Below are 26,569 nucleotides of genomic sequence, written 5' to 3' on the forward strand. Positions count from 1 at the left end.
AATATGCCCGACTGTGAGGGCGGGCACAAGCCGGCGTGAGTAGGTTAAACGTTGAGTTTTATAAGGGCACCACGGGGTGACCAGCCCCTCCCCACCCAGCCCAACCCCTCCCACCCCCCACCCAGCCCCACCCTCCCCACCCAGCCCCTCCCCACCCTCCCCACCCAGCCCCTCCCCACCCTCCCCACCCAGCCCCTCCCCTCCCCACCCAGCCCCTCCCCAACCTCTCCACCCAGCCCCACCCCTCCCACCCCCCACCCAGCCCCACCCTCCCCTCCCACCCAGCCCCTCCCCACCCTCCCCACCCAGCCCCTCCCCACCCTCCCCACCCAGCCCCTCCCCTCCCCACCCAGCCCCTCCCCAACCTCTCCACCCAGCCCCACCCCACCCTCCCCACCCAGCCCCTCCCCTCCCCACCCAGCCCCTCCCCAACCTCTCCACCCAGCCCCACCCCTCCCATTTTTGGATGCACGACGGACGGATACAATAATCCCCTGTGGGCTGGTGGTGTAACCAGAGGTTCCTACCAGTATAACACTGCAATTATAAAAACCTGACACGAGATGGCAGAAGAGTGCAGTAAGGCCATGCAGTAGACAAGAAGAGTTAATGTATCATGGGACCTCCTTTGCCAGTTCCAAAATATGAGAATAGATTTTCCCCTTTTTACTGGCAACAAAACAGGTGTGAAGATGTTAAAACACCAAACTGTAACCTTTTACAAGGAATCATGTCTGCATTAACCACAATTAAGGAGGTCCCATGATGTAGCTGCTCGGCCCGAGCTCTCATTACTGATAGTGGCATTGTCTTTGAGCTGTTCGCCTTTTGGCGTCCTCTGGTCTAACACCGTTTGAGACGAGGCTCTAAAGAAAACTGTCTCTGGTGTGGACCAATCAGTTTCAAAGAAAATGCATATTATCAGAGTTGTTTTTCGTTTGCATTCTGACCACAAGTATTGTGGTTATGGCAGACATGATTCCTTGTGAAACGTTTCAATTTGGTGGTTTAATATCTTAACACCTGTTTTGTTGCCAGAAAAAAGGGGAAAACCTATTCTCAAGAGTTAATGTTCCCATTAATTTCAATTAGGGCTTATAATACATCAATCGCACGTGTAAATATAAATAGGTTTTTATGTATGCGCATTAAAAAGTGATGTTATATTTAGTCCAATTGTACGAACTGCATAAACCAGATGGATTTTTTTGGTATAAATATGATAAAACGGAAGACATGTTTAACGATATGGAGGGGGGGGGGTATTTAAATCTCTATGATGCAGCCACTCTCCTGGTAATGATGAACTGTTCAGATTGCCCAACACGCACCGGCCAAGGTTCCTCACCACTTCCGCAGACGCCAGGCTGATCCATTGCAGTCTTCCTCGAACAACTTACACCACCCTTTTTCGTCCCACGCGTTCAGCCGAGGGTGCATTGAGACTATTTTGAGTGACCCAACTAACTACTTTAAATGCCTCGATGAACGGAAAGCAGTTGAGAATGTAATTCCGCAGAGACCTGTGAAGTTGGCTAAACATTTACTTATTTCTAATCACTGCGATTGTGTTCGCAATAACAATTTAGTTTCTAAAAGCATTAATTACCCATGAGTAATGAGGTTAAATGTTTCCTTTGTGGCCAAGTGGCAGGATTCCATGAACATGACATTCGTGCCGATTGTTAGAAGAAAATGGGCTCGCACTTTGAAAAGAAGTGGCTTTATCGTTGCAGGGATAAGTGATGCTTCTAAATAGCTTACCGTGCGGCTTATCTCAACTCACCCTCAGCTTTTATCCAATGGTTATCGATATCAGCAGTGATACAGCACAGACATCAGAGAGACGACTCGTGCCTTATCCGTCGCGAATGTTACAGCAGGCATAAATGGGCAATGGGTTAAGTGGGAGCACCTCTGCAACTTGCCTATATAAAAAAGACCAACAGGGTTTGGAATGTGGACGGGATCCAACACACGTGCCATGCTCACCGGTCCTGATAACAGCCAGAGCGCGCTACCGAATAAGTCACTTTCCATCGCCGTCTTGTGGACAAGGCAGGCGACTGGCGACCCTGCCGTCATGACGGAATGGGCAGTGTTCAAGCGCCTCCTGGACGCCGTCTACCAGCATTCAACTCTTCTGGGGCAAGTGTGGCTCACGGTCACGCTAATATTTCGGCTCCTGATCGTGGCGGTGGCGAGTGAAAGCGTGTACGAAGACGAGCAGGCACAGTTCGCCTGCAACACTCTGCAGCCAGGCTGCCCGACCGTTTGCTACGACCGCTTTGCACCCATCTCGCATCCACGCTTCTGGATTTTCCAGATAATCATCGTGTCTTCCCCTTCGCTCTGCTTCCTTATCTACGTGTGGCATATGCTGTCCAAAGGTGGAACTGTCGGAGATGGACGCAAAGGGATCTGTCCCATCTCAGAAGACGCCAGCAACAAGGATCAAGCTGACATATCAAAATACAAGCCATACACGGGTGGACCGTACAAGAGTGATGAACAGCTACTCTTTCTCTACAACGAACAGGACACCTTTCGTGACCTAAATGCTGAACCCTGCACAACGAAATGGGGCAAGATGGGACAACCGCGGAATCGAATATGGAACTGCTATGTCCTGCACGTGTGCTGCAGAACTATTCTGGAAGTTGCATTTGTGTTGGGTCAGTGGTTGCTCTTTGGTTTTAGGGTCCCCATTCACTACAAGTGCCAAGTTTTCCCTTGTCCGCTTATCGTCGACTGCTTTGTTTCCAGGCCAACTGAAAAAAAGATCTTCTTGCTGTTCATGTTTTCTGTCGGTGTTTTCTGCATTTGTCTCAACATCGTCGAGTTGAACCACTTGGGATGGAAGAAAATCAAGAGCCTTATCACAAAGCGAAATAATTTGCATGTGCAAATTGAAGAAACAACTAATCCCATAAGTGTAGCTGAAGATTCATGTTGCCAAGTCTCCACTCATCATAATCTACAAGACAATAAATCTCATCTACAAACGAAGTCTTCATCTTCTTCCAGCACTTCAGCAGCTTACGATGTGCATGCTCAAGAACATCTCCGCCCACACTTCAACTTCGCTCAAAAAATAACTTTGGACAAACGATTCCAAGAACAGACACTGTACCGTATGGGTGAGGAAAGTGGAGAGATTTCACCGAAAAAGGTATCACGGAAAAACATTGACTTGTGGGTATAACTTGCAACATCTTAATGACAAAAAAACACATTTGAATGTGAATCTCATTTCTGTATTCATACTGTGTATTATGTGATCAATGTAAGTGTATAAAAACTCTCTCCGATTGATTGAGCTTCGACTTTATTGTAACAGCCAAGCAAATCAGGTATAGGATGACAAATCACAGAGGCTTCTTTATTTTGTATTAACAAAGAATGTAAATACTAAGAAGTGAATACAATATGCTGAGGTTTGAGAGCCAAAATCATTCAAATGAACACATTGAACATACATTTAGCGCATCATGTAAAAGTTGTTGTACAGGAAAAGCAAGTGTTTTTTGAACATGTATATAACTTTGGTGGGCAGTAGCAGTAAGAATGTATTACAAGTAAATTTCATCAACAATGCATGAAAACAAATGTAACCCATAGCATGCATTTTAAGAATGAAAACCTTTACATTTTCAGGAATGGTCCATGCCTAGTTTGAAAAATCTAAAAGCTGTGTAATGAATGGTGTTAATCTTTTATGGATATAACACTAGGTTCAACAGCGAATGCATTACTGAACAAAAGATGCATTTTGGACAATGTATAACACGCTATCTTTTTAGTCCAGACATAAAGCAGCATCAATTTCAGTGAAAGAAAAAAAAACAAACCTGATATGTATATTCATGGCAATTTTTATATTTTGACACTATGTTCCAGTTTTTTTGTTGAATGGTAATATCCACAATTGACAGATACATAATGCTGCAATAATAAATAATAAACACCACGTAAGGATGTTTAAAAAATAATGGGACTGTATGTACATCACTGGGTAGACTTATAAAGAAAAAACGATGGTATAAAATGCGGCTTGAAAAAAAAGCAATGAAAACGGGGTAAAACTGTTTCGTGCCACAATGCATTCTTACTTCTACTACAACCATTGATCGCGCATAAACCATGTGTCACAATTTTAAATCTATTTCGCATATTCCAAACCAAGTGTAATATTTTGTTCCTGGAGTGCTCCAATGTGCATTTGTATGTCAATGTGAACAATGAAGAGAAAAACACCACGATCAAAATAGCACTCACTACTTCCCATACGAATTGAAAGACCTCATCCAGGGAAATACTTTACAAAACAAAAAAACGTAATAATGATCAACGTGTATACACGTAACATATTTGAAAGTTAAACAAAAACAACGATATTTATATTTTTCACTACAGACACAAAAGAAAATACTGTAATATGAAGATGTATTTTTTTTTTATCTTTCCTGCATTACACATACGTCCCTTTCAGAGTCTGGATATCCAGAAGCAAGCATTTTAATCTGGGTCATAAAGACCTCTGCATGCACAACACTCATATTCAAACTAAAAAAAAAGTGTAAGTATAATGAGAAACATGTTTTTTTAAAAAAGTGGAATGTTTTCGTTGTTCCGAAATGGACATTAACATACCTACTTTATGTTGATATGCAGATTAGCGTTTCTAGACATCACCAACTTTTTAGCACATGGAGCCGTGTGAAAGTTGGTTCACAGAGCGGTGCAGAAAATTTGCATTGGCATTTTACAGTGAATCAATGAATACTTTGTAATTTGTAAATTTTACATAGTGTTTTAATTATGCTTCGCACAGCAACATATGAATAGCGTTTAAGCAATGAGCATGCTGCACATATATCCTCTGAACAATAATAATATGCTATTTGTGACATTACAGTATGGAGTAATTATTCTGTTTTAAGCTTGAGACGTGCTTAGCATAAAAAGATAGCTAATTTTACTTCTTAAAGGGTTATGCAATTTGTCCAAAAGACAAAAATGCAGAGCAATAAACATACTATCCAACACATTTCAAAATGGAAGCACAGCATATATTCTTGCAAACCTATCCTTAAAAGTTGCAAATGTCATCGTGTGCGGATCACAAACGATTCATTGCGGCCAATGTCACATTATAATGTGCTAGCCATATTGCATGTAGGTCAATACACCGGAGATAAAGGGGACCACAACGACAATAATACATTTGAGGGGAGCTTAACGATAACGAGGCGGCGAAGGGGGACTTGTTGATTTTTTTTTTAGTGTGGAAGTGGTACGATCACGTCCACGTAGTTGACTGGGAAGAATCCCGAATGGCCACGCACGGTCCCCTCGTACCAATTGTCATCGATCTGCTTGGTGAGTGTGATGATGTCTCCCTCCTGGAAGCCCAGTTCGCCCTCATTCTCCGGATCAAAGTCGTAAAGAGCTTTTGCGCTTGGAGCTAGACGCCATGTGGACAGAAGCATCAGGAGAACACGCATGGCACGACAAATTAGAACGTGTACACCAGCAACAATGTCAACCACCTACTTCCTGTAACTGCCTCTTGAGATTCTGGAGAGAGAACAAGCATTTTGTGATATATCGGTAGGAAAAGATAAATGTATTATTACTCGGCTGTCAAATGTGTAATACTTAACATAAAGGGTATTTAGAAAATCCCACAACCTGAAAACATGCAAAATATATAAAGTGTAAAGATGTTAACATATTGACAGCTTTCCCATCAGTTGACAAAGAGGTTAAATGTCCCAAAGTTAGAAATGCGTGCACACACATGTGCTGTACAAACCATATTTTAAAAGAATGTACAGCAACGTCTTGCTACTGCATTCGTTTTATGAGAATATTGTACCAAGTGGTATCACCAAATTGCAGATGCAGTCTTAAAAGATAATTAGGGTAATACCCAAAAACAAATGTAATTTATCTTACTGTTTTGTGCATATCAATACTGTGTTAAACCTAAATAAAGTTAGATGTTTAACACTTGCTTATCTATATATAAAATGGAAATTTGTGAATGTGTGTCTGTTCGAAATGTAGCTTCCAGACTGTACACAATGCAAAAAGTATAAAAATAGACTTTTGTATTTTGGGGGCGGGGGGGGGGCAATAATGGATATAATTTGCGCGGTGAGCTGTGACGTCACATCTGTGATGTCACCTGCATGCGGCAGCGCCACGCAGTGTGCCTGTTGACGTCACGCAGTGTGGCTGCTGACGTCACGCAGTGTGCCTGCTGATGTCACGCAGTGTGCCTGCTGACGTCACGCATCCCCCCCCAACCCTCCGCGTAGGCCGTGTATTAATCCAAGACAAGAATCCAAGTCCCGGGTTGAAGCCGGGTAGTAAAGCTAGTTCTTTAATAAAGTGTCAATTACAGATTTTTTTTGGTAACCTGAAGGTGTGGCATTAACGATTCCTCAACTCAGTGGTTCTCTCAACCTGTGTCACTGTACGACCTTTACGAGTTCATGAGCAAACACTAAAGTGATATTAATAAGCACCCACTGTATGCCACGGTTTACAAATCGGTCATATGAATCATACACTGCATTCCTTTGCAGTGTACATACCCAAACACACAATGTCACCAACGTATTCTCTTAATTTGAAGAGGCAATATGCATATATGCTATATATAGATTGTACATTTTACAGTTGGGGGGGATCCAGAAAATAGATTCACAAAGCATTTTGGGATGCAATGGATAACTTATTAAAACCACTGCGAGGAAAAAAATATTATTTATAAATCGTATGAAATAAAAACTATAAACTTTTTATTTTACCAGGTAAGGCCCACTTAGCTATTAAGCTCTTTTTTTAGAAGCAGCCTGTCCATAAATGATATCTGAACGAATTGGCTCATCACATGGAATTGTATAGCGGCCAAAGACTCTATAAAGACACGTTTCTAAATGTGTACGGAAAAACAAGAAGACCCAGAGAAAAATCCATGCGACCACAGGGAGAACATGCAAGCGCCAAATACACAGCAGGCGTCAGGATCAGAATCTAACTCACGACCTCCTGCATACCAGGCGAGGCAGTTAACATGTCACCACCGAAGTGCCCCTAAAAAAAATATCTATCCAAAGACTGCTACTGCAATTTAGACCACGGTTAGGGTGCAAGTTCTAGAAACATTCGCATCATGTAATACCCCCATACATTTTTGGAGTTTACAACAGTAAATATTAAGGTAATGTTACAATTTATGAAAATTATAACGTGAAGAAAATCTATTGCAAAGTTAAACAACTACTCCAAAAATGAGGATTATTTCCATGACGATGCTCCTCCACGCTCTTGGTGACACTTCCCACAGCCAGTTAAAAATACACAAGAAGAAACGCTGTAAAACCTGCATGCATTCAGCACAGATTTTTTTTTTAATATACATTCAAATATTAACTAGGGGGCGTAGGGGAGGTTTATTTTTTATCCAATCGCCAAAAAAATATATTCTTCAAATGGTTGGCTTGTTGTATAAAGTATATACACAGTACTTACCTTTTAGTTGAAATGCAACTATGTTTACAAAGCCTGTAGTAATAAGCTGGTATTTTGGTGATGGGATAAAAAATCTGTGCAGAATGCTTTGGTATGCATATCTTACAGAAAGAGGCCAAAGTGTGTGTGTGTGTGCATGAGCACAGGATGAATATTCCTTCAATTGACTCATTAAAAGAAGGTTTGGGTTTACTTTCCCAGAAAAATATTCTGATTCCCGACTCACTCTGAGCCTTTTTACTAAATGACCGGCTCGGCAATGCAGGGGCTTTTGAAGCAAGCGGAGCTGCACAACATGGAAATGAAGATCATGGTGAGTACACGGTTTCAAAACATTGAATATCATAACCTCCCATAATAAGCCAAACACAATTAGCAAAATGTTAATAACACCCTTGAAAACATTTTATTTCAAAACCATTTATTTTCATAATGAATAGTGGTATGCATGTATTCGTATGGTTGAAATTAACCAACTAAATATCCATTTATAACCACTGTCAGTGACAGTGTAACAGTACCTGAAGACCTAGAAGACGCAGATGCAGACGCAGACCCAGACATTGCCGGGTAAATGTTCTCCCCTCCGCCGTTGCCCCAGCTGTTCTCGTGGAACGTCGACATCGGTTTTGCTTTAAATTCTTTCTTTGGCATCTTTGATGCCTCATTTTTCCTGTGAAAAATACACACACACAAATGTTCTAATACTGGCAAAAGACATTGTCGCAAAATGACAAAAAAAACAGTTTTTTCCAATGTGGTGAATTTTAAACATGAAGGTAAAACCTTAAGATGTTTTCCTGCGGAGGGAATTCGACAAAGTGTGTTTGACTCTTAAAATGTAAAAATTATTAAGTTGTGAAGGACTGTGGCGCCGTGCAGTCTCACCTCTCTTGGAGAGCCGCTTGCAAATCCTGCAGCACAGCAGCAGATCTTTGATGATATTCCAGCTGTGCATCAACCAGAGCTGCTAGTTGAGATACCTGCTCAATCTGAAAAGAACAGGGGGGAATACATATGCTTGTTCTCTTGCTTTGCAATTTGAGGAATATATTTCCATAAAATATTCAGTAATTCATTCTAATGTTGATGTCTTCCCTTTCCCATCCGTAACAATCTCTACACACTGATTACTTAAACTAATATACATCTTACATTGCATAATGTGCTTACGTAAACAAAATAAAAATTACTACTGTAATGACCTCATTAAAATCAAATTCCTGCACTAGAGACAATACTGTATCATTAAAAGTAAATGCCATACATGATATTGATTAACATATGCCAACGTCATGCCTGCTTCCCATCCAACCACCCTCCACCCCGGCCATGTATCCCACACAAATGCATGGGCAGTGTAACTTTGATATAAAGTTTACATACAATGTGTGGAATTTAGGATATCACCTGATAGAGCTTCCAGTAGATCATCTTTTTAGTAAACATCAACAACATTTGCAATTTAAGTTTCTCAGTCAAATATATGTTTATCTTTAATAAGCCCCGCATCCAAAAACATCAATTAGCTGTTCCATTGGCAGTTGTTTCGTTCGTAAAGAACCGTACATTAAAAGGGTTACTTTTAAGCAAGTTGAATTGTTTACTCTTAGTCCTAGATAACAAAAATCCTTAATGGTTGCACAGCTGCGAATGGAACAGTCAATGCTGGGGGGAGTTGGGCAGGGTATATTTTATGACCTATATACACTGTAATGTATCTAACCCAGATTGATAAGACTTTGACAAAAGTTCTAGAGGGATGAACTCCAAAACGTCTCACTAGAAATAATTTTCAGCTGCAGTGTCGCTTCTCCTTATCATTGTGGCCAGGTCGTTTTTGAAAAAGCGAATGAACTCAGTGGGCCTCACCTTGTAAAATATAAAGGGTAGTAGGAGTAATTGTTCCCTACTGCATACTTTTAATTTCACCGTTAAAAAAAGGACTGGTTTTACTTTCTTGCAAAATCACAATGCAGTAAATTAATAAGCAATTTCTCCGCAAATAACTTCACTGCACTATTTTGTGCTGACAAAGACATCATGTGGTCTTATAAAACACAGTGATGTTAAAAGGTGATGTACATGTGTTCCCCTTTGATTAAAACAAAAAGCCTCAGCTTGTTTTTTTCTGAGAACGCAAATACATTTGTGGCCTCACCACATTGGGCCCTTGCCCACCAAATTGCTTGCCTGCATTGAACGGCCAACTTTTAACTGGACGGTAGCTTTTAAGTGTTAGTGCTGTGGGAAAGCATTAATGTGTGCTGCGTCTAGTGATGCATAGATCTTGACATTTCACAAAGAAACATTAGTTTTCTTCTCAGAGCCTTTGGCACTATCAATATAAACCTAATGTTTCTATAAATTACAAAGCCATTATAATACACTGCACAAGCAAAACAATATATAATGGATCTTCACAACCACATCAGAACAACAGGCCGATGCGGACATTTTAAGACAAGCCACAGTGGGAATGTGGCCACGCCATGGAAACTATGGACCATTAAGCAATCCTACTTCAACGGAGGAATATATTTGCACGGTTGGCTATGTACGGTGCAAAAGAAGTTCAACATACATACAAAAAAAACAAACACTTTTTTCCGAAGCCTTCTTGTGGCTAGCAGACCTGGGCATTCGAATTTGACTGCTGAACATATTGCTATAGGCAAGCACAGAAAGGATTTAAAGTACGAAACAAACTAAATTAATGCTCTTTGAAAGTGCAAGTGCGATTGTTGGGCATTGTCAGTCAATATGAAATTAAAAATATATATATATATTTGTTTTATGTTTCTGAACATTTTACAAAGACGAAATTCATCGCTAATGAAAACCAAAGCAAAGATTCACATTATTTATGGTAGTTTTTTTTTTTATTACAACTCGTAGAGTAAGACACAACTGTCAATCTTAATTTGAAGCTTTCGGGACTGCAGGAATCCATACTCTCTACGTGACTTTCAGTAAAGTCACGTAGATAGAAAAAAACAATAAAAGAAACATGACGTTTCGGTCACAACACAAGCCCCCCGTCACCTGATGACTTTACCGAGGGAACCAGTGAGTACAGCTGTCAATTTATGTTTTCACAATCCGGTAGCCGTCGGAGCACAAAAACTGATCTGTTTTACGTAATAAAATGGCAAAATGGCCGGAGGATTTTTGTTTAATTCTCCATTGTTTAAATAATATTCTGGCAAAATAATTCCATGAATAGAAGCACAAATTTAAAAGTATGAGCAATTTTAGATTAACCTCATCAGTCTTCTGTATTCGTTATTCCCACCTCTTGGTGTCACTATCCAGTATATGTATTCCAAACTTCTTCCACCGTTTCGGTGGCAGTAGCCCGCAGCCACTTGTAAAATTGTTTTATTTGTTGTGGTGGAAAGGAGCTCAGTCAGCAGCCAGCCAGGAAACTCGTGGAATAGATTGTTTAATAGTTTTATGATTATTTACATTTACACTACATCTGGCCAGGACACATCACAAGAATAAATAACAGCTGATGGAAAAGACAAGTGACAGAATGGCAGCAAAGGGAGAAAATGTATACATGTCGAACTTCGTTCGCACCATACGTAGCCAACCGTGCTAAATCGGAGGTGCAGGAGAAGGACAACGAACAACGAGGTGCCTAAGAGGAACTACCACCACGGTGGTGGAGCAATGAAACAAGTCATTCTGTAGTAGAAATAGGAACTTCAGAATCGCAGGATAGGGAACTGGGCAACAGCCTTAGGAAGCCTTCATCCTGCAACAGATAGACAATGGATGAAGACGATGAAAATACAAGACTCACCTCACTCTCCACCAAGTTGTGCATGCTGCTGGCCGCTACCTCCCGCGACTCCTCAAACTTCTCCTCTGCCTGCCGAATCTCCTCATCCGGGATCTTTCCCAGGCGCTTCTTCTTGTAATCGAAGTCCAGGCGACGTCCTTCCAGCTTCTTCAGGTGATGCTGCGAAAGGTGTTAAAAAATATATTTCCAACAACTTGTTACAGAAACTGTCCATGCATATCATGTTTAACTGAAACCCTAACCATCAGCATTGGCAGTACTTTACAATTGAAACCAGTCCGATTCAAAGATTAAGTTAAGTGACAAAAATTTTATATTGTGTAGATCACGTGGGCCCCTTTAAATAGGAAGCACATGAGAAAGGGAGGTTTTTTTCCCCCCCAACTGTTTACATATTACTCATTAGACGTGTAATCAAACCTATGTGTAATAGTAATAAAAAAAGCAAATAATATAACAGCCTAGCTCTTTTAACAACTGTAAATTTACAAGCTCTATTTGCAACCCGATATGTCGTTATGTTCGACCTTTTCACACTGCAGTAAGAGAACATCGGTTTTATAAGTAAGCTCGTGTTATTACCCCAATCTCTTTGAGCTCTTTATCTTGAAGTGCTTGCATTGGGTCAAGGAAGTTTTGTTTGACATCAATATCCAGGGAATCTTTTATTTCTGCCATCTGTTTCATCGATTCTCCAACATCCGCCAAGGCCAATCCTAAAACACACAAAATCGGGTCAAAAATATTACCCACGATTTTATGGGGCTCTAAACGTTTCATTGAAATGTTTATATATATACACAAACACTATACTGCAGTTGTATGTTTATATTATAACACACGATATGCGGATTTTCATTGAAAACGCTCAATGTCCATTGATTGAAAAATATAGCACCAATATAAAATTATCGGTAATGCTCATTTGAATTGGATCCATGGCTGACCAGCCACTGAGCAGGAAAAATTATAAATTAAATACAGTAAATATACATATTCTTCATAAAGTAGTGCTTACCAAAGCAAGATTCTGTGCCCATGTCTTTGCCATACTTTGCCATGGCTTCTCCCAATAAGCCCTCAGGCTGGGGGTAGCCCGTAGACTTAACCTGCCCACGGATCTTTGACATGGTGTTCAACATCCCCAACTTTGCTCTTGATGCTAAAGGGGAGATACCACAATTTTATCAATATTATCATCGTAATAACTCGCTTGAGACACTGGACACTTACAATTACAGTATTCTAGAATGTCATTCACTTATATGCATCAAACAATTATGATGACAAGACACACGATAGTATGTACACAAAGATGCAGTTATAGACGACAGAAAACGCTAATAAATGCATGTCCTCACCTGGGTTTGGTTGCAGGTATTCTTGTGTTTTTGTGATAATGTCCATAACTGCTTTGTTGGTAGTGTCATATTTCTACAAAAAAAAATGTCATTAAACATTTCAGTGAAAGATTTAAAACCACTGTTCTGAAGTACTCGTTGCTGCATTACAGAAAGCACAAGTGTTATGAAGGAGGTTGTACGAACCTTTTCCATCTCTGTAAAGTCATCGTCCAACTTGGTGCCTTCTGCTCCTCCCACCTTTTCACTGACAAACTGAAAAAATAAAAATTATTTTAACAAACTACAAAATGTAATGTCACGAATAGAGAAATATATTGTCAATGTGCCAAGAATGTTGTGAAAAAAGTTATTTTTACCATGAATGGATCACCATTTTAATATCCCATAAAGGCAAGTCCTAAATATCTTCTCCAGTGCGAGTAACATCAAGAGTGATCACACCATAGCATCTAAAAATGTCAATTGAGTACATTTATGTTCCATTAAAAAACATGTTCATATGTACACCCTGTACGATTTGTAACAGTTGTTAGTTTGATCATTGTACAATTTGACAATTTTACCAACATTTTTATTAAAAAAATGTCTTTACAAATAATTTTAAAATCCATAAAAATCCATCCATAATGTTATTAGAAATGCTAAATATTGCAGTGTGTTTTCCCCCACCCATTGATGATTGGCGATGCGTGCATAATAAGTCATCCACGCATCACTACTTTCCAAGGTGACCCCCCCATGCCCAACACCACAGCACAAGCGTTAGCCCACCTTACCACTGACTGCACATACTGTCTCTTGTTGGCCATTTGCCGTCATTGAAGCTTGGGCCAAATAAAAATGCTCGACGTGTTGTAACATGGATTAAATTCCACATTGGTACAAAGACTGCATATGCACATGTAAAGTCATTTTTACAATCCACTGCTGGATGAGGACCTCCCCACACAACATAAACAACATTTTGATATCGCATATCCTGATCCGCTTGGGACTGAGGTATAGGTGGATAGAAGTGATAAGATCGAAAATCTGAACATCTAGGAGAAATATTCTTGGTTCTTTCGGTAAAAAGTCACGTAGAAGGGAAACAATAAAATAATACAATTATAAAACAATAAAATTATCACGATGTTTCGACTGCAACACAAGCAATCATCATCAGGTGTGAAAACCACAGCAAGAATTTTTTTAAAAAGTGGCGTTTTTTTAATGTTAGCACCACGGACAGCGATTTGGCAGTTATTCAGATGGACGAGTCCATCTATGTTCGGAAAAGAGGAGGGTGGAGACGAAAATAATGGATGCGGTCTGAGAGCCACCGTAAGCGTGAACAATCAATTAAGACCCGAAATGGTTTATCAAATCCTTCCAATGATTGCTAAGCCAGAATCCATCTTCTCGTTTGAAATTGTCTGTGTTTGTATATGTGGATAGCCTCATGAATGAATCTCTCATGGTAGCCAGATGGCTTGCAAAGAACCTCTGTCTTGGAGAAGTCAATGTCATGCGAGCCTACTGAATTATAAGTGATCTGCCACGGCTGAGGTGTTGGTCCTACCGTGTTTTAGGTCTGCTTTGTGTTCACGAATGCGGCCCGAGACATGTCGTTTGGTTTCTCCAATGTAACTGCTACCACAGAGGCAACTTAGTTTGTAGACGCCAGGGTACTGTATGTCCGGAATCACATATTTTACAGACGGAACCAGATCACGGATTTTATGTAATGTGTTGAATCGGACCTGGATCTTGTGTTTATTCAAGATTCTGGAGATCTTTTTTTGTGATCCCCGCAATGTAGGGTAAAGTGGTTTTGAAAGGCTCAAGAGGGTCCTTCTTCATGGTTGGAGTGATAGCTTTGCGGATTGTGTAGTCGGAGTAACCATTAGCCTTAAGAGCTTGTTGTACGTGCTTGAGTTCACTGGCTATGGGTTCCTGGTTGGATATGCATTGAGCTCTATGGTGCAGAGTCTTGATGAGGGAAATCTTCTGGGATGGATGGTGGTGGGAATCCGGTTTCAGGTAAGCATCCGTATGGGTAGCTTTCCTGTAGACAGAGTGGCTCATTGAACCATCAGGTCTCTTTTTTATTAGGACATCCAAAAAAGGTAGCTTGCCATCTTTTTCGACTTCCATGGTAAATCTGATGGCTGGGTGTATGGAATTGATGTGGTCGAGGAATTGGTCTAGAGCAGGCCGGCCATGTGGCCAGATGACAAAAGTGTCATCCACGTACCTCTTCCATAAGGTTGGGTGCAGAGTGGCAGTCTGGATGGTGTCAGTCCCAAATTTCTCCATGAAAATGTTGGCTACAACAGGAGATAGGGGGGAGCCCATTGGGGTGACCTCAGTTTGTTTGTAGAAAGTTCCATTCCAAGTTAAGTATGTATTGGTTAAGTAGTGTCTCACCAGGGGGGGTACCTCAGTGTTTGCAAGCCAACTGGCTACCATGAGAGATTTGTTCATGAGGCTATCCACATATACAAACACAGAGACAATTTCAACTGAGAAGATGGATTCTGGCTTAGCAATCATTGGAAAGATTTGATAAACCATTTCCGGTCTTAATTGATTGTTCATGCTTACAGTGGCTTTCAGACTGCATCCATTATTTTCATCTCCCCCCTCCTCTTTTCCGAACATAGATGGACTCGTCCATCTGAATAACTGCCAAATCGCTGTCCGTGGTGCTAACGTTAAAAAACGCCACTTTTTAAAAATGTTCTTGCTGTGGGTTTCACACCTGATGATGATTGCTTGTGTTGCAGTCGAAACGTCGTGAGAATTTTATTGTTTTATATTTTTATTATTTTATTGTTTCCCTTCTACGTGACTTTACCGAAATAACCAAGAATATGAATCCCTGCAGTCACGAAAGCTTTAAATAAAAAATCTAGGATAAAATTACAATTACACTATGACCAAATACTGTGGTCGGTTAATTGGTTAGGATGGATGTGACAGTCGGATATGCTATATTGTACCTTACGTGTAAACCAGCATTGCCCTCAAAAACTAATAATGAAATATAGATACAGTAACTGTACAACATATGCACTATCTTTATAAGCCAACAGACACATCAACCACATTCTTCCTACAACACTAGACACTATTATTTGGGGATTTATTAAAACATTTTAAAATGTGTTTCATTGTTAAAACGTTCAAAGCAGTTTGCTCATGTATAGCAAATATACTTACTACCTAAAATTATGTCTATAATATTGCAGTGATGCACTTAATTATAATTTAACATCACTAATCGTAATCAATTGTTATATATTCCAGCAATACCTCAGCCATTAATACGTTGTGCCTCAGCGCTTCACAAACGGAAAAGCTTTCTAATTCTAGTGTTCCATAAAGCATGGCTATTCCAGGAGACAGAGTGATAAGCTGATAACACCCTTCAGCAATCAGAGTTCATACTTTGCTGTATCTCATAAACCTTAAATACACACCCACTGAAGTCATGCAAACTGCAGACAAAGAGCTCAATCGAGGTTAATTTTGGCTTGTAAATAAGAAAACCAAGAATCCAAGCACACTAAAACTTCATCCAGCAAAAAGGAAAACCCTCATTAACAAACAAAAAATTAAGATAAATCATGCACATCAGGCCTGGGCTCAATTCGAATTACAATACGGCAGCATTTTTATCTCGTACTACAATTACACCCTTATTAGAATTACGAATGACAAATACAGTCACAACTGAACGCGGGTGATGCATATGCATGGATTATGTAATGCATATCAACAAGCATTTGTCCTCGGAGATATTTAATTCACGCTGTTAGTCACGCTCGCGCCAGACACGTGCACAAAGCTGTATGGCCACAGGTCCCGATGAGACAAAATCTGAATATGTATTTATTATACTGGAGGAATCCAATGAGTTACAAAGCTCTTTCCACATGTCCAGTATGAGGTGGGTGAGAACGTTATTCCAACAAATGATACGAAAACACAACAGGGCTCTCGGGTAGCGACTCTGCCGGGGAGGGCTGCAGACGAGGCAGGGTCCGTTTGGTGCCGAATGGGGGTCTCCAAGTTTTGAGTTATCCCTTTGACTATATATATCGGCTATATATATTATTGGTTCTTTCGGTAAAGTCACGTAGAAGGGAAACAATAAAATAATACAAATATAAAACAATACAATTCTCACGACGTTTCGACTGCAACACAAGCAATCATCATTAGGTGCGAAAACCACAGCAAGACACATTTGAAAAAAGTGGCATTTTTTTTAATCAAAATATATCGGCTAGTTTATGTTACAGTGAATTCCTAATGCCATTGATTACTGTACCGATGAATTCATAATACTATTGATTACTGTACCGATGAGGATTAAACTAGTCTTACAGTTGTATCCGATTCAATGCTGCCTGGTGGGATGGCCACATATTGGTGGTCGAAAACAATAATGACAAGCATTCAGCTCTATCAACCTGGTGGCTTAGACAAGCATGGCACATGCAATATAGTAGTCACATGACATGCATGCAAGGCATGATGGGAGACATGCTTTCCTGCTATTTACAAGCACACCTTGGCGTCTTGTTAAATTTAGGCATTAAGTACTAGAAACTCAAGCACGTGCCTATGCCTGGCTGGGATGCAATGAGCAGCTTAGAGTGTGTAAATGCTTGGCTGTATACTTAATTGCTAAGATACACTTACTTGCTACGATCGTAGACATTTCCTAGCTGTAATAGGTATAGGGAGGGGTAGGCCAAGTCAATAATGGGCAACACAATTCCATATAAATTATGAAGTTATGATGCTGCTATTACCATATAGTGCCTGTGCCTGAGGTTAGTCAATAAAGTGTGTGCGATGCAGACACTTGCTGTAGACTACGTTTCATTGGACCTTTCTACACAATCGTTTCCACCTTCCATGTATTATATTGCTCATGTAACGTTAACATTAATTTAGTTAGGTTGCGAGCTCACCAGAGGGACTAGAACATTGTATTAACTGATAACGTATAATGCACAGAGGGCATGATTTGTCCTACATTACAGAGCACTACATTTGCATTCAGCCATAAATACTTTAAATGTATGTGCCCATGCCTGGCTGGGATGCAATGAGCAGCTGTGTAAATGCTTGGCTGTATACTTGGTTACCAACTGCTCGACAACGGCAATATTCAGATACACGTATAGATATGCCTCGCTTGCAATCACACTATCAACAGCTTTGTTTTGTTTAAGGTAACTTTGGTATTACAATGAAGCTTTATTAAATGTGGGTGAATTATCCGGGTAATGGAATAATTATGCTCGAAAAAAATATATATATAAGATCCTCGTGGCTCAGTGTCCATGGATAAGATAATATCTTAATCGTCTTAAAGTAAACGGATCAGTTATTACATTCTATGTCTTCTCTCTCAATTTGCATAGGTAAGCAAAAACATCTTTGTTGCGTAATTTATATGCGTTTTGCACTATTGTTTTTTTTGTTTAATCTGTGTTAGGTCATTAACTCACATAATTGAGAGTTAAAATTGCAATGAACATGCAATTTTACTGTACAGCCTGTCAGTATAGGGTACCAGAATGTGTCTGTGTACCTGTGAGAAAATGTTAATAAAAACGTAATCATTTACAATCCTTTGTCAATCCACTGCTGGATGAAGGCCTTCTCACACCATGAAGTTATCACGTAAGAAAACAAAAGAGAGACCCCTACTTTTTTGTTAGTAACATATGCAGTAATGATTACTGATATTTACAGGATAATTAAATTAGTTATATCCCTGTAGATAAGCAACTTGGCAGATAAGTGTATGTTTAATTTTTGGATCTACATAAAGTCTTATCCAGGACTATAATCCACAATAATTGATCATAAAATGCAACTGTCATGCAGAGCAGTCAACCATGATAATCATGGATAACAGAATTAATTTATTGCAAACCAGTGTTGTCTGTTTTAACTACCTTGCATCTGCAACAATGACCATCATCTTCACCCATCACTATCCTTTTACCATCCCTGGTATCCAGGTACAATTGCAGATTAAGAGCGTTAACGCCTCATGATCCCGTCATGATTATCAACCATGACCAACCCACAGCTCAATGGAAGGCCTCAAGTGGTTGTCTAATTGCTCAAGGCCTTATACTATGCTGTGGATTAACGTGGAGACCGATCCCACAGACAGGAGGAGAAATGTACAACCAAGACACTTTGGATATTTCAAGTCACTGACATGAGTGCTGCTGATGAGAAGTTTCACTGTATTCCTTTACTGACAGTACATTGCATTGAAAAACACTGAGAAGACCGTAGTTAATTTAAAACTCAACAATGTACTCACTGCAGGATGAAAATACATCAACAGCATCAATGTGCTGACAATTTGATGTAAAAAGCTGACTTAAGTATTTTCCCTTCAATGCACAAAATGCAAGGCAAGCAAATAACAGAGTCACTACACAAAAACAGGAACTTAAGCAAAATACGTTTAAGTCTAACAAAATAAAAAAAATATATATGGATTTTCTTAGATCTATTTTCACTTAAAAAGCATTAAGTTTCTACAAATTGTCTACACAAATGATTTTGTTGTTTATAATCCAATGCGAGTGTGTCTCTTTAATGACTTGTCCTTATACAATATTGTCAACTTTTTACGGCAGTAAATGTGTCATAAGTATGACTTCTCTGCCTGAAAATGTTGGGATTACTTCAGCACTTTAAGTGGCCCATGTCTGCAATACCATGGCTACTACAGGGAACACTGCATTAGCTCGTCTGCCTTATTCCTCATCTGAATTCTGACCCAAACCAATCAATATCTTGGCCCTTGAGATCCATCTGATCATTCTAATTTTTGTGGCGAAAAATATCAGCTCCTCTCAAGTTTAGAATCCAACATTCAGACCGGTATGTCAATAACATCCCTATTACTGTCCTGTATTTTCTACTTTAACCAAGCTGGAGTCTTCCTGTTGCACACTCCACTGTGCCTTTTAGATCCTCACTTTAGTGACCTTGTCCAATCTGCCATCCTCTCGCACTATGATACCAGATACTGTACTTGAATGCATAAGCTATCAAATAATCCCTTTCATCTAAGACCTCCATACGAATGCATTAGTGCATCATTCAATCGATTGCAGATATAACAATCTCCATTGAAATGTATTGGGATTCTATGAATCAGAGAAATATAGGAACCTCCATTGAAATGAGTGGTATTTAAAGCCTAGCAACCATCTATAGAATCCCTATTCAATATATATTTTTGGTTCTCTTTTAAAATTCACAAAAATATGTCGAGGAGCGAATGCCAACGTCGAGATCTGACACCCACAAGAGAGGGCTTCAGCAGAGCTTGTGTAGTTTTGTCATTCTTGCACATGGAAAGTCCGAGGATCCCTACAAGATGCCATGCTTTTGTAAATTCAACATAAAAAGTAAATCAACTGATGTCACAACCCTGTTGGGTATAGCCACCGGAATTCTAAGTGAAAACTCTGAATTCGTGAAGGAATCATCCAGTGGAATCATAGCATTTAAATATGATTAATGTTGGAATTTCCCATCACTAATTTACTGTATGACTCCCCCTATATAAATAGACAAATAAACATAGTTGCCACTACATAGCACCTTCCTAGAAAACCATCCACGCAATGGCACAAAAGGGAGTTTTCTAAGAAAATCTGGCAAGAAATTGGACAATGCATTCGCGCTCCTGCCAAATATATAATTTTTCCCTACTGAGAGTCAAAGCCAATGCAAAAATCTGACTGCTATTTTATATTTTAAAACTATTGATCCAGGACCCTCTCAGATGGTTGAACATATTATTGATTCTTTCGCTAAAGTCATGTAGAAGGGAAACAATAAAATAATAAAAATATGAAACATGTTTAACATGGTTGAACATGTTTAACTTAAGTACGGTAATCAGCATGATCCAATGCTTGTCAAACCTCCACCAAGAACTCTAAATTGCCACTAACATATAACACGTGCAATTTGTGGTTAGAACAAGAGGTATTCAGATTAAAGGAAGTGGAATATTCCGATTCAGGAATGTGGTCTTTCAAACTCAAATACTGTCGGGTTTTTAACCAGTGAAAAGGCACCTCCGCTATTGTATGTTGCACGCGAGAAATCCAAACAAAATAGTACTGCAATAACACTGTAAAGCCAATTTCCACATTCAGTAGGTGTAATTATTTTACTCTTGGCCATTCACTCATTTTTGAATGCTTAAAAAGAGATAGTGAATATGAGAGTGAAGATGCCGTTATTTCACTCTCTTGGGCATAAATGATTGCATCTTAAGGTTATAAAGAACATGCTTCAGACGTGTCACAGTAGCCATTAAGGAGGCTAAAATTAATTATGCAGACGAAATAGTCTAATGAGGGGGTGGGGGGGGGGGCTTACTGCAACCATAGTTTACAATATGTTTAGGTAAGGTGGCGAAGGTGCAGCATGGAAATTGATTTCTCACGTCATTGCTGAGCTCTCTATAAATGGTATATTGGCCTCCTCTTCCATATTGGCCAGATATCTTGGAAGAGGTGGGGATACCCACAATTTCCCCCACCCCACCCCACCGTATTACTACCTGCGGCTGATCGACTGTGGTCTGTACCAATTTATACTGCTGGGCGGACATAGGAGAGAGGTGGATGAAAGAACACTGACCGCGGTTTCAACTGCCACGTCTGGAAATGAAACAGGCGGGCTACCTGTGGATGATTGCAAGTCCTGTGTGTTAGTGTTAACTATTAGACGACGGGAGCATCCCACGCTTGTGTTTCGTGCTCTTTGTGTGTGTTGGATAATGATTTGAGTTGCATTCAATTCCGAATTGCCAACGCATAAACACACGAATGCCACGAACCCAAACCTAACTAATGTACTAGAGTTGACATCCATTTGTGACAAATAAAAGTTGCAACTTATTATCAAACATTGGTGAAGCTGAACGTGTATATTCCCAATCCAGTACCGTCAGTGAAACATAGAAGGCAAGTATTGGACAACTAAAAAGAAACAAGCAGTCGATGAGAATGATGGTACCTTGAAATATATTTTATTCAGAAAACATAATAAATCATGAATGAGCTACGGTAAGCTAAAGGTGTCAACATCAAATATTGTTGTAGGGCACTGAGAGGTTGGTGATTTTTTTTAAAGGTTTTTGATCAATGTGATCTATACGCTCATGATCCCAGCGCACTGTATTAATCTATGGGCTTAGAAAGCATTAAAATGCAAAGGGTGTTTTTTTTGTTTTTGCGAGTGACAAGTTACGCATATTTAACATAACAATGCGACTGAGTAATATACAGCATCAACACGAAACTAGTTTTATTTATTCAGTTGATTTATTTTGGTATAGCCCTGTGAGCCATTCGGCTCTTGAATCGGTTGCAACCACAACAAACAAAAAAAAACAAAAACACGAACAAGAAACACATCTTAAAGTGACTATGTGACTGTGCAAACAGAAAATCCAAAATCAGTACAGGCATGCAAGATGGTTTGTATATATTCATGTAACTGTGCATAGTTCCTGTAGAACGGGTTCAGCGAGTTAAGTTGTTTTAATAAGGTGAACTCACTCGGACAGCACAACCAAGCTTCAGCCATATATGTTTTTGACGGTATACTGTACTGCAAACACTGATTTATAGTTGACCTGTTCATTGTACACATCTACCATGGATTTAACAGACTGACCTCCAATTACGCAGATAGTTAAATATAATTACTGTCCTGTCACAAGACATTGTGATGCACAGGCATAATTGCAGGCTTTTTAAGGACAGATGGTGATGACCTATGGATAATCAGTATTTCCCAATCGTTTTATCTGGAAAGAAAAAAAGCTTTTAACATATGATAATTATGGTACCTACGTTTGCATCCCACAAAGTAGTAATATTCAGTCTTAATGAGCACGTACTTATTATATACCTTACATTTTTTTAAATTATATATAACAATTTGTCGTGGGAGAACTTGGTCACAAAGCCATTGTTGTCAATGTTTAGGCTGCAGGTCCACTCTTTGAAACACGTGGATGCACACGCATCTGAACATAGCCTACAGATTAGATGTTAGACATTCAATGTAAGGAGCAATTGTTATTCTGTAAACACAGTATGAATTTTATAAGTTTAAAACATTGACACTTACCCTCTACAGTACTGGTTGATTAATGTGTAACGCCACTATTCGTACAAAAATGTACACAAGATGCATTACTGTATGAAATAAACATTATACCTCCATTCTGATGGATGTATTGAATTGGCCTGTTTTATTGCTTCTCTTGCCTGATGACAGGCACACAATCTAGCACTCGGACAGCAACACGCCATTCACATACATTATGGCAGCAAAAATCTAAGCTTTTAAAACACAAACCAACAACTGTCACTGCTGCTTAGAGATTCACGTTAAATTTTCCAAGACGCGTTTTCTGAATAACAATTTACGTGATTGCCATATAAACTGTTTCTGAGATAGTTAAAACATTTTACGAACATTTTTGTAGTGTCATATTAGTTGAGTTTATTGAGGAATTGTATTTAATATACAAACACGACCAATACCACCTGCGTAAAACACATGTGCATCCTCCAGTGTAATCTAATCGTTAATATACTGAAAATGCTCTGGCTTTGATGCCTTTTAAAATAACTGAAAATGTAACTTGTATGACCAAAAAAATGTTCCGAATCCTATGAGATGCCAATATATTTGCAAAAGATTTTATTCGCCTTGTTATTAAATGCATTCATATACACTACAGCCGTACTGAAATGCAATACCATCAAGCATGCGGCCAGACAGCTCAAATTCTGCAGGTCATTCAAATAATTAACGACACTATATAGGATGTGACATGGCAACGAATTAATGAAATAGCTGCAAACGTGGCATACAACTACAGTACTTCGTGGTCTAACCCAGACAACAAGGCGATGGAGCCTCCTCAACAGGTTGTGATCATCTTACACACTCACGTTGCATGACAAGAATACAAGCACCTAGCGATGTAAAAACAATATCTAGATCCAGTTTAGTCTCTCATAGATTTAGAGACGTTTAGAACATTTTTATTTTCACTCAGATTACTACAAACGACTTTTGAGATACAGCACTGTATTCTTGTGCCGTGACAATTGTTTATTTTTTAACCCAGGTCTCCCTTGCTGAAGTACAAACTAGCAGTCCGCACGCAGGGTCGGAGTTCGCTTGGAAGACCGGTTTCTAATAACCGGTTTCCAAAAAACACGATCGAAAACCGGTATCCAAAAACGGCCAGGGTCAGCCAGCCAAAACACATTGTATTGTAAATAGAGTACTGTACAGTATTTACATAACGACCACAGACTCGCATAGATACCCATACACCCATATACTTAAAACAAAGAGCCAATGCCTCTGGTTGTCTATATAAAACAGATTCCCACTGTTTCTGCACAGCACCATGTAATGTGTGGCTCCCTACGCACATCTAAAGGATCTCTGTTCAAGTCAATGGGTATTGAGATGCCACTTTAATACAACTAAATACAAATTGATGATCGTAAGGGGTTACATTTCACGTAAAACATATAGCGAGCATTCTGTGCGCCACTGTATCCGTGATTATGAAGAGTATGAAGCATATCAAAATGCACTTCTGCAGTGATGAAATCCTATCGGCCCTGACCAGCAATGCAGGCATGCGGTTCTTACACAACACAGCATCCCGGGTTTAAAACCGCACACGAGGATGTGGCAATGGATATAGGTAATCAACAGAGCATGTTTTGAAATCCACACCCCCGTAACACGTGTAGGAATAATAATGCCCACTTAATAACGAAATTATTCTTTTTCTGGATGATCCTGCATCGAGATAATTGGCCAATTGCGTTTTTTGCGTGGCTTCATTTGGTCGGAGTGCATGTAAAAGTACAACTCTTTGTCAATCCACTGCTGGATGAGGACCTCCCGATCCCTTGATTTATTTGGCCACATTTCACCACGTTGGTCAGTGCAAACTGGCAATGTACAATGGTGTGGAAAGCAAAGAACTGGAGTACCTAGATAGAACACAGCACGCATATGAGAACGTGTCCACTCAGCATCACCATCTCCTTAACGCGTCTCAAACCCTACGTCTACAACACTTTACAAGTCCCAATGGTCACCCATCCAAGTGCTATCCGGGCTCAGCCATGCTTAAGACACCGAGATCCGACGGACTGTCGCATTTAATAGTGGTTGTTGCCATGAAACTTAAACGTTTTATTAATTTCCATCCACGTGCGATGCTAACGTTTTGTTGCACTATAGTGCTGCATTGATGGTACACTCTGTGTACTATGGAGACGGTATACACACAATAGTGGATTCACAAAAAAGAATGTGCATTACTTTATTGTATATGTATTACTTGGGATCACTGACATTCAAACCCCATACCAAAGGGTCATAATTGACATTCTGTGCTCTTGGTCCTGTGTGCAAGCTAACACACACACACCACAAATGTGCCAACACAATGAAACCAGAAAAAAACCCCACAGCAACAAACATTTCACAAAGAAAGCCCAACGTGAACATTTGTTTACAACACAAAGCGTGTCAGATTTAAATACTGTCATACGTACACTGCCCTAAGGAGGTTTCTTTAAAAAAAAGAGTGATGTTGGTGGAGTTTTTGTTGTTGTACACACACACACGTGGATTAAATAAATCCATAGACGAGTCGCAGCAGCGGGCGGCCTCGTACAGGAATGAAGAGACGCGGGTAATTGAAGCCACACCAGCAGCTGTCCCCAGATCGACAACACGGTGACAGTGAAACACTGTACCAGTCGAACAGAACTGCAGCCATTCTCATTGCCCCAAATAGACGAGAATGTCTCCTTCCCAACCGAAGCCTCGTCGGCGAAGGGAGATTGCCTTTATCATACTTCACCACGCTGGGCTGGACGGGCGAACAGCGTGGGTGGGTGGGGGTGGGAGATGATGAAGGCGGGACGGGCTCAGATATAACTCGCCACCGATACGAGCCCTCGACGAGATTCCAACTCGGCGCTGCCGGGTTCACAGCAAACAGCGCGCCCGCCGATGTCCCACCGCTCGTAATCCCGTCACAAACACAAATTGTATACACCGTCGATCTCACCATCAACCATGGTCAATTCCACTGCTGGATGAAGGCCCTCCACCCCCACCCCTCCAAGCAAGCCACCGCCAGCCAGCCCTCACGCATCCACCCAACGAGCACCTTCACCAACGAGATGATCGCACGGCTCCATCTCTCGCCCACAAACCACTCGCAGTATTCTCAATAACCTTCAACAACCGCACGGTACCTGGCTCGCCTTGTAGAACTGCTTCTTGAAGCCTGCCACAGACATGTTTTATTTGTGTGTGTGTGTCTGTAGCAGCGATGACACAACAACGACACGAGTGGGATTGCCGTGCAAAGGGGAAAGAGCGAGACTGCGAGCTCGGTTAGCAAAGCGTGTGGACGTGTGAACGCCTATGCGCATCGACTGTAGCAACTCTAACGCCGTCGGCGCGGGTGGGGGGGGAATCCACTTTGACTGCAAGCCGCACGTGACCGGACTTGCTTTGTAATTCCCAGTCCGGATGCACAGCAGCACTCGGGGTGGGTGGGGTGGGTGGGGGGCGCGGGTCGCGCGCGGATTGGTCCATGTCGCGGTCACGTGAGCCGGCCCACGGATGCCTCTGTCGGAAATAGAACTCGGTGGGGGGGGGCTGTTTGGTACGAGGGTTACCCAACAATGCGCATGCGCGCCGAGTGCTGCTGCAGTGACACCTG

General features: G+C 40.5%; 2 protein-coding genes across 4 annotated transcripts; one reads left to right on the forward strand and one right to left on the reverse strand.

Annotated features, from left to right (window-relative positions):
- Positions 1-470: 470 nt before the first annotated feature.
- On the forward strand, positions 471-3,764 carry LOC116939350 (gap junction delta-2 protein-like). The gene has a single exon (XM_032947589.2). The coding sequence runs from the start codon at positions 1,958-1,960 to the stop codon at positions 3,203-3,205; it is 1,248 nt and encodes a 415-aa protein (XP_032803480.2). The 5' UTR covers positions 471-1,957; the 3' UTR covers positions 3,206-3,764.
- LOC116939331 (endophilin-A2-like) lies at positions 3,312-26,307 on the reverse strand. Of its 3 annotated transcripts, none has more exons than XM_032947559.2 (10): positions 26,097-26,307; positions 12,904-12,972; positions 12,718-12,790; positions 12,375-12,518; positions 11,939-12,072; positions 11,357-11,515; positions 8,434-8,537; positions 8,067-8,218; positions 7,772-7,831; positions 3,312-5,467 (listed from the first exon to the last, which is right to left on the reverse strand). In XM_032947559.2, exons 1-10 carry the CDS (start codon positions 26,139-26,141, stop codon positions 5,283-5,285), a joined length of 1,125 nt encoding a protein of 374 aa, XP_032803450.1. In that variant the 5' UTR covers positions 26,142-26,307; the 3' UTR covers positions 3,312-5,282. The 3 variants fall into 3 exon arrangements, with proteins under 3 accessions (XP_032803450.1, XP_032803459.1, XP_032803467.1); XM_032947568.2 differs by lacking the exon at positions 26,097-26,307 and adding an exon at positions 25,907-25,930; XM_032947576.2 differs by lacking the exon at positions 7,772-7,831 and having other exon boundaries at positions 26,097-26,305.
- Positions 26,308-26,569: the final 262 nt, after the last annotated feature.

The sequence above is a fragment of the Petromyzon marinus genome, chromosome 1, assembly GCF_048934315.1.
Source record: "Petromyzon marinus isolate PM22_M1 ecotype Great Lakes invasive population chromosome 1, UKy_Petmar_22M1.pri1.0, whole genome shotgun sequence".
In the NCBI taxonomy this organism is placed as follows: Eukaryota; Metazoa; Chordata; class Hyperoartia; order Petromyzontiformes; family Petromyzontidae; genus Petromyzon; species Petromyzon marinus.

Excerpts from the sequence above, each read along its gene's own strand:
- LOC116939331 (XM_032947559.2), bottom strand. The coding sequence starts at position 26,141 with ATGTCTGTGGCAGGCTTCAAGAAGCAGTTCTACAAGGCGAGCCAG. Across the intron at positions 12,973-26,096 it reads AGTTCTACAAGGCGAGCCAG|TTTGTCAGTGAAAAGGTGGG; the intron begins GTACCGTGCGGT and ends TTATTTTTTCAG. Across the intron at positions 8,538-11,356 it reads ACAACTTGGTGGAGAGTGAG|ATTGAGCAGGTATCTCAACT; the intron begins GTGAGTCTTGTA and ends TGTTCTTTTCAG.
- LOC116939350 (XM_032947589.2), top strand. The coding sequence starts at position 1,958 with ATGTGGACGGGATCCAACACACGTGCCATGCTCACCGGTCCTGATAAC.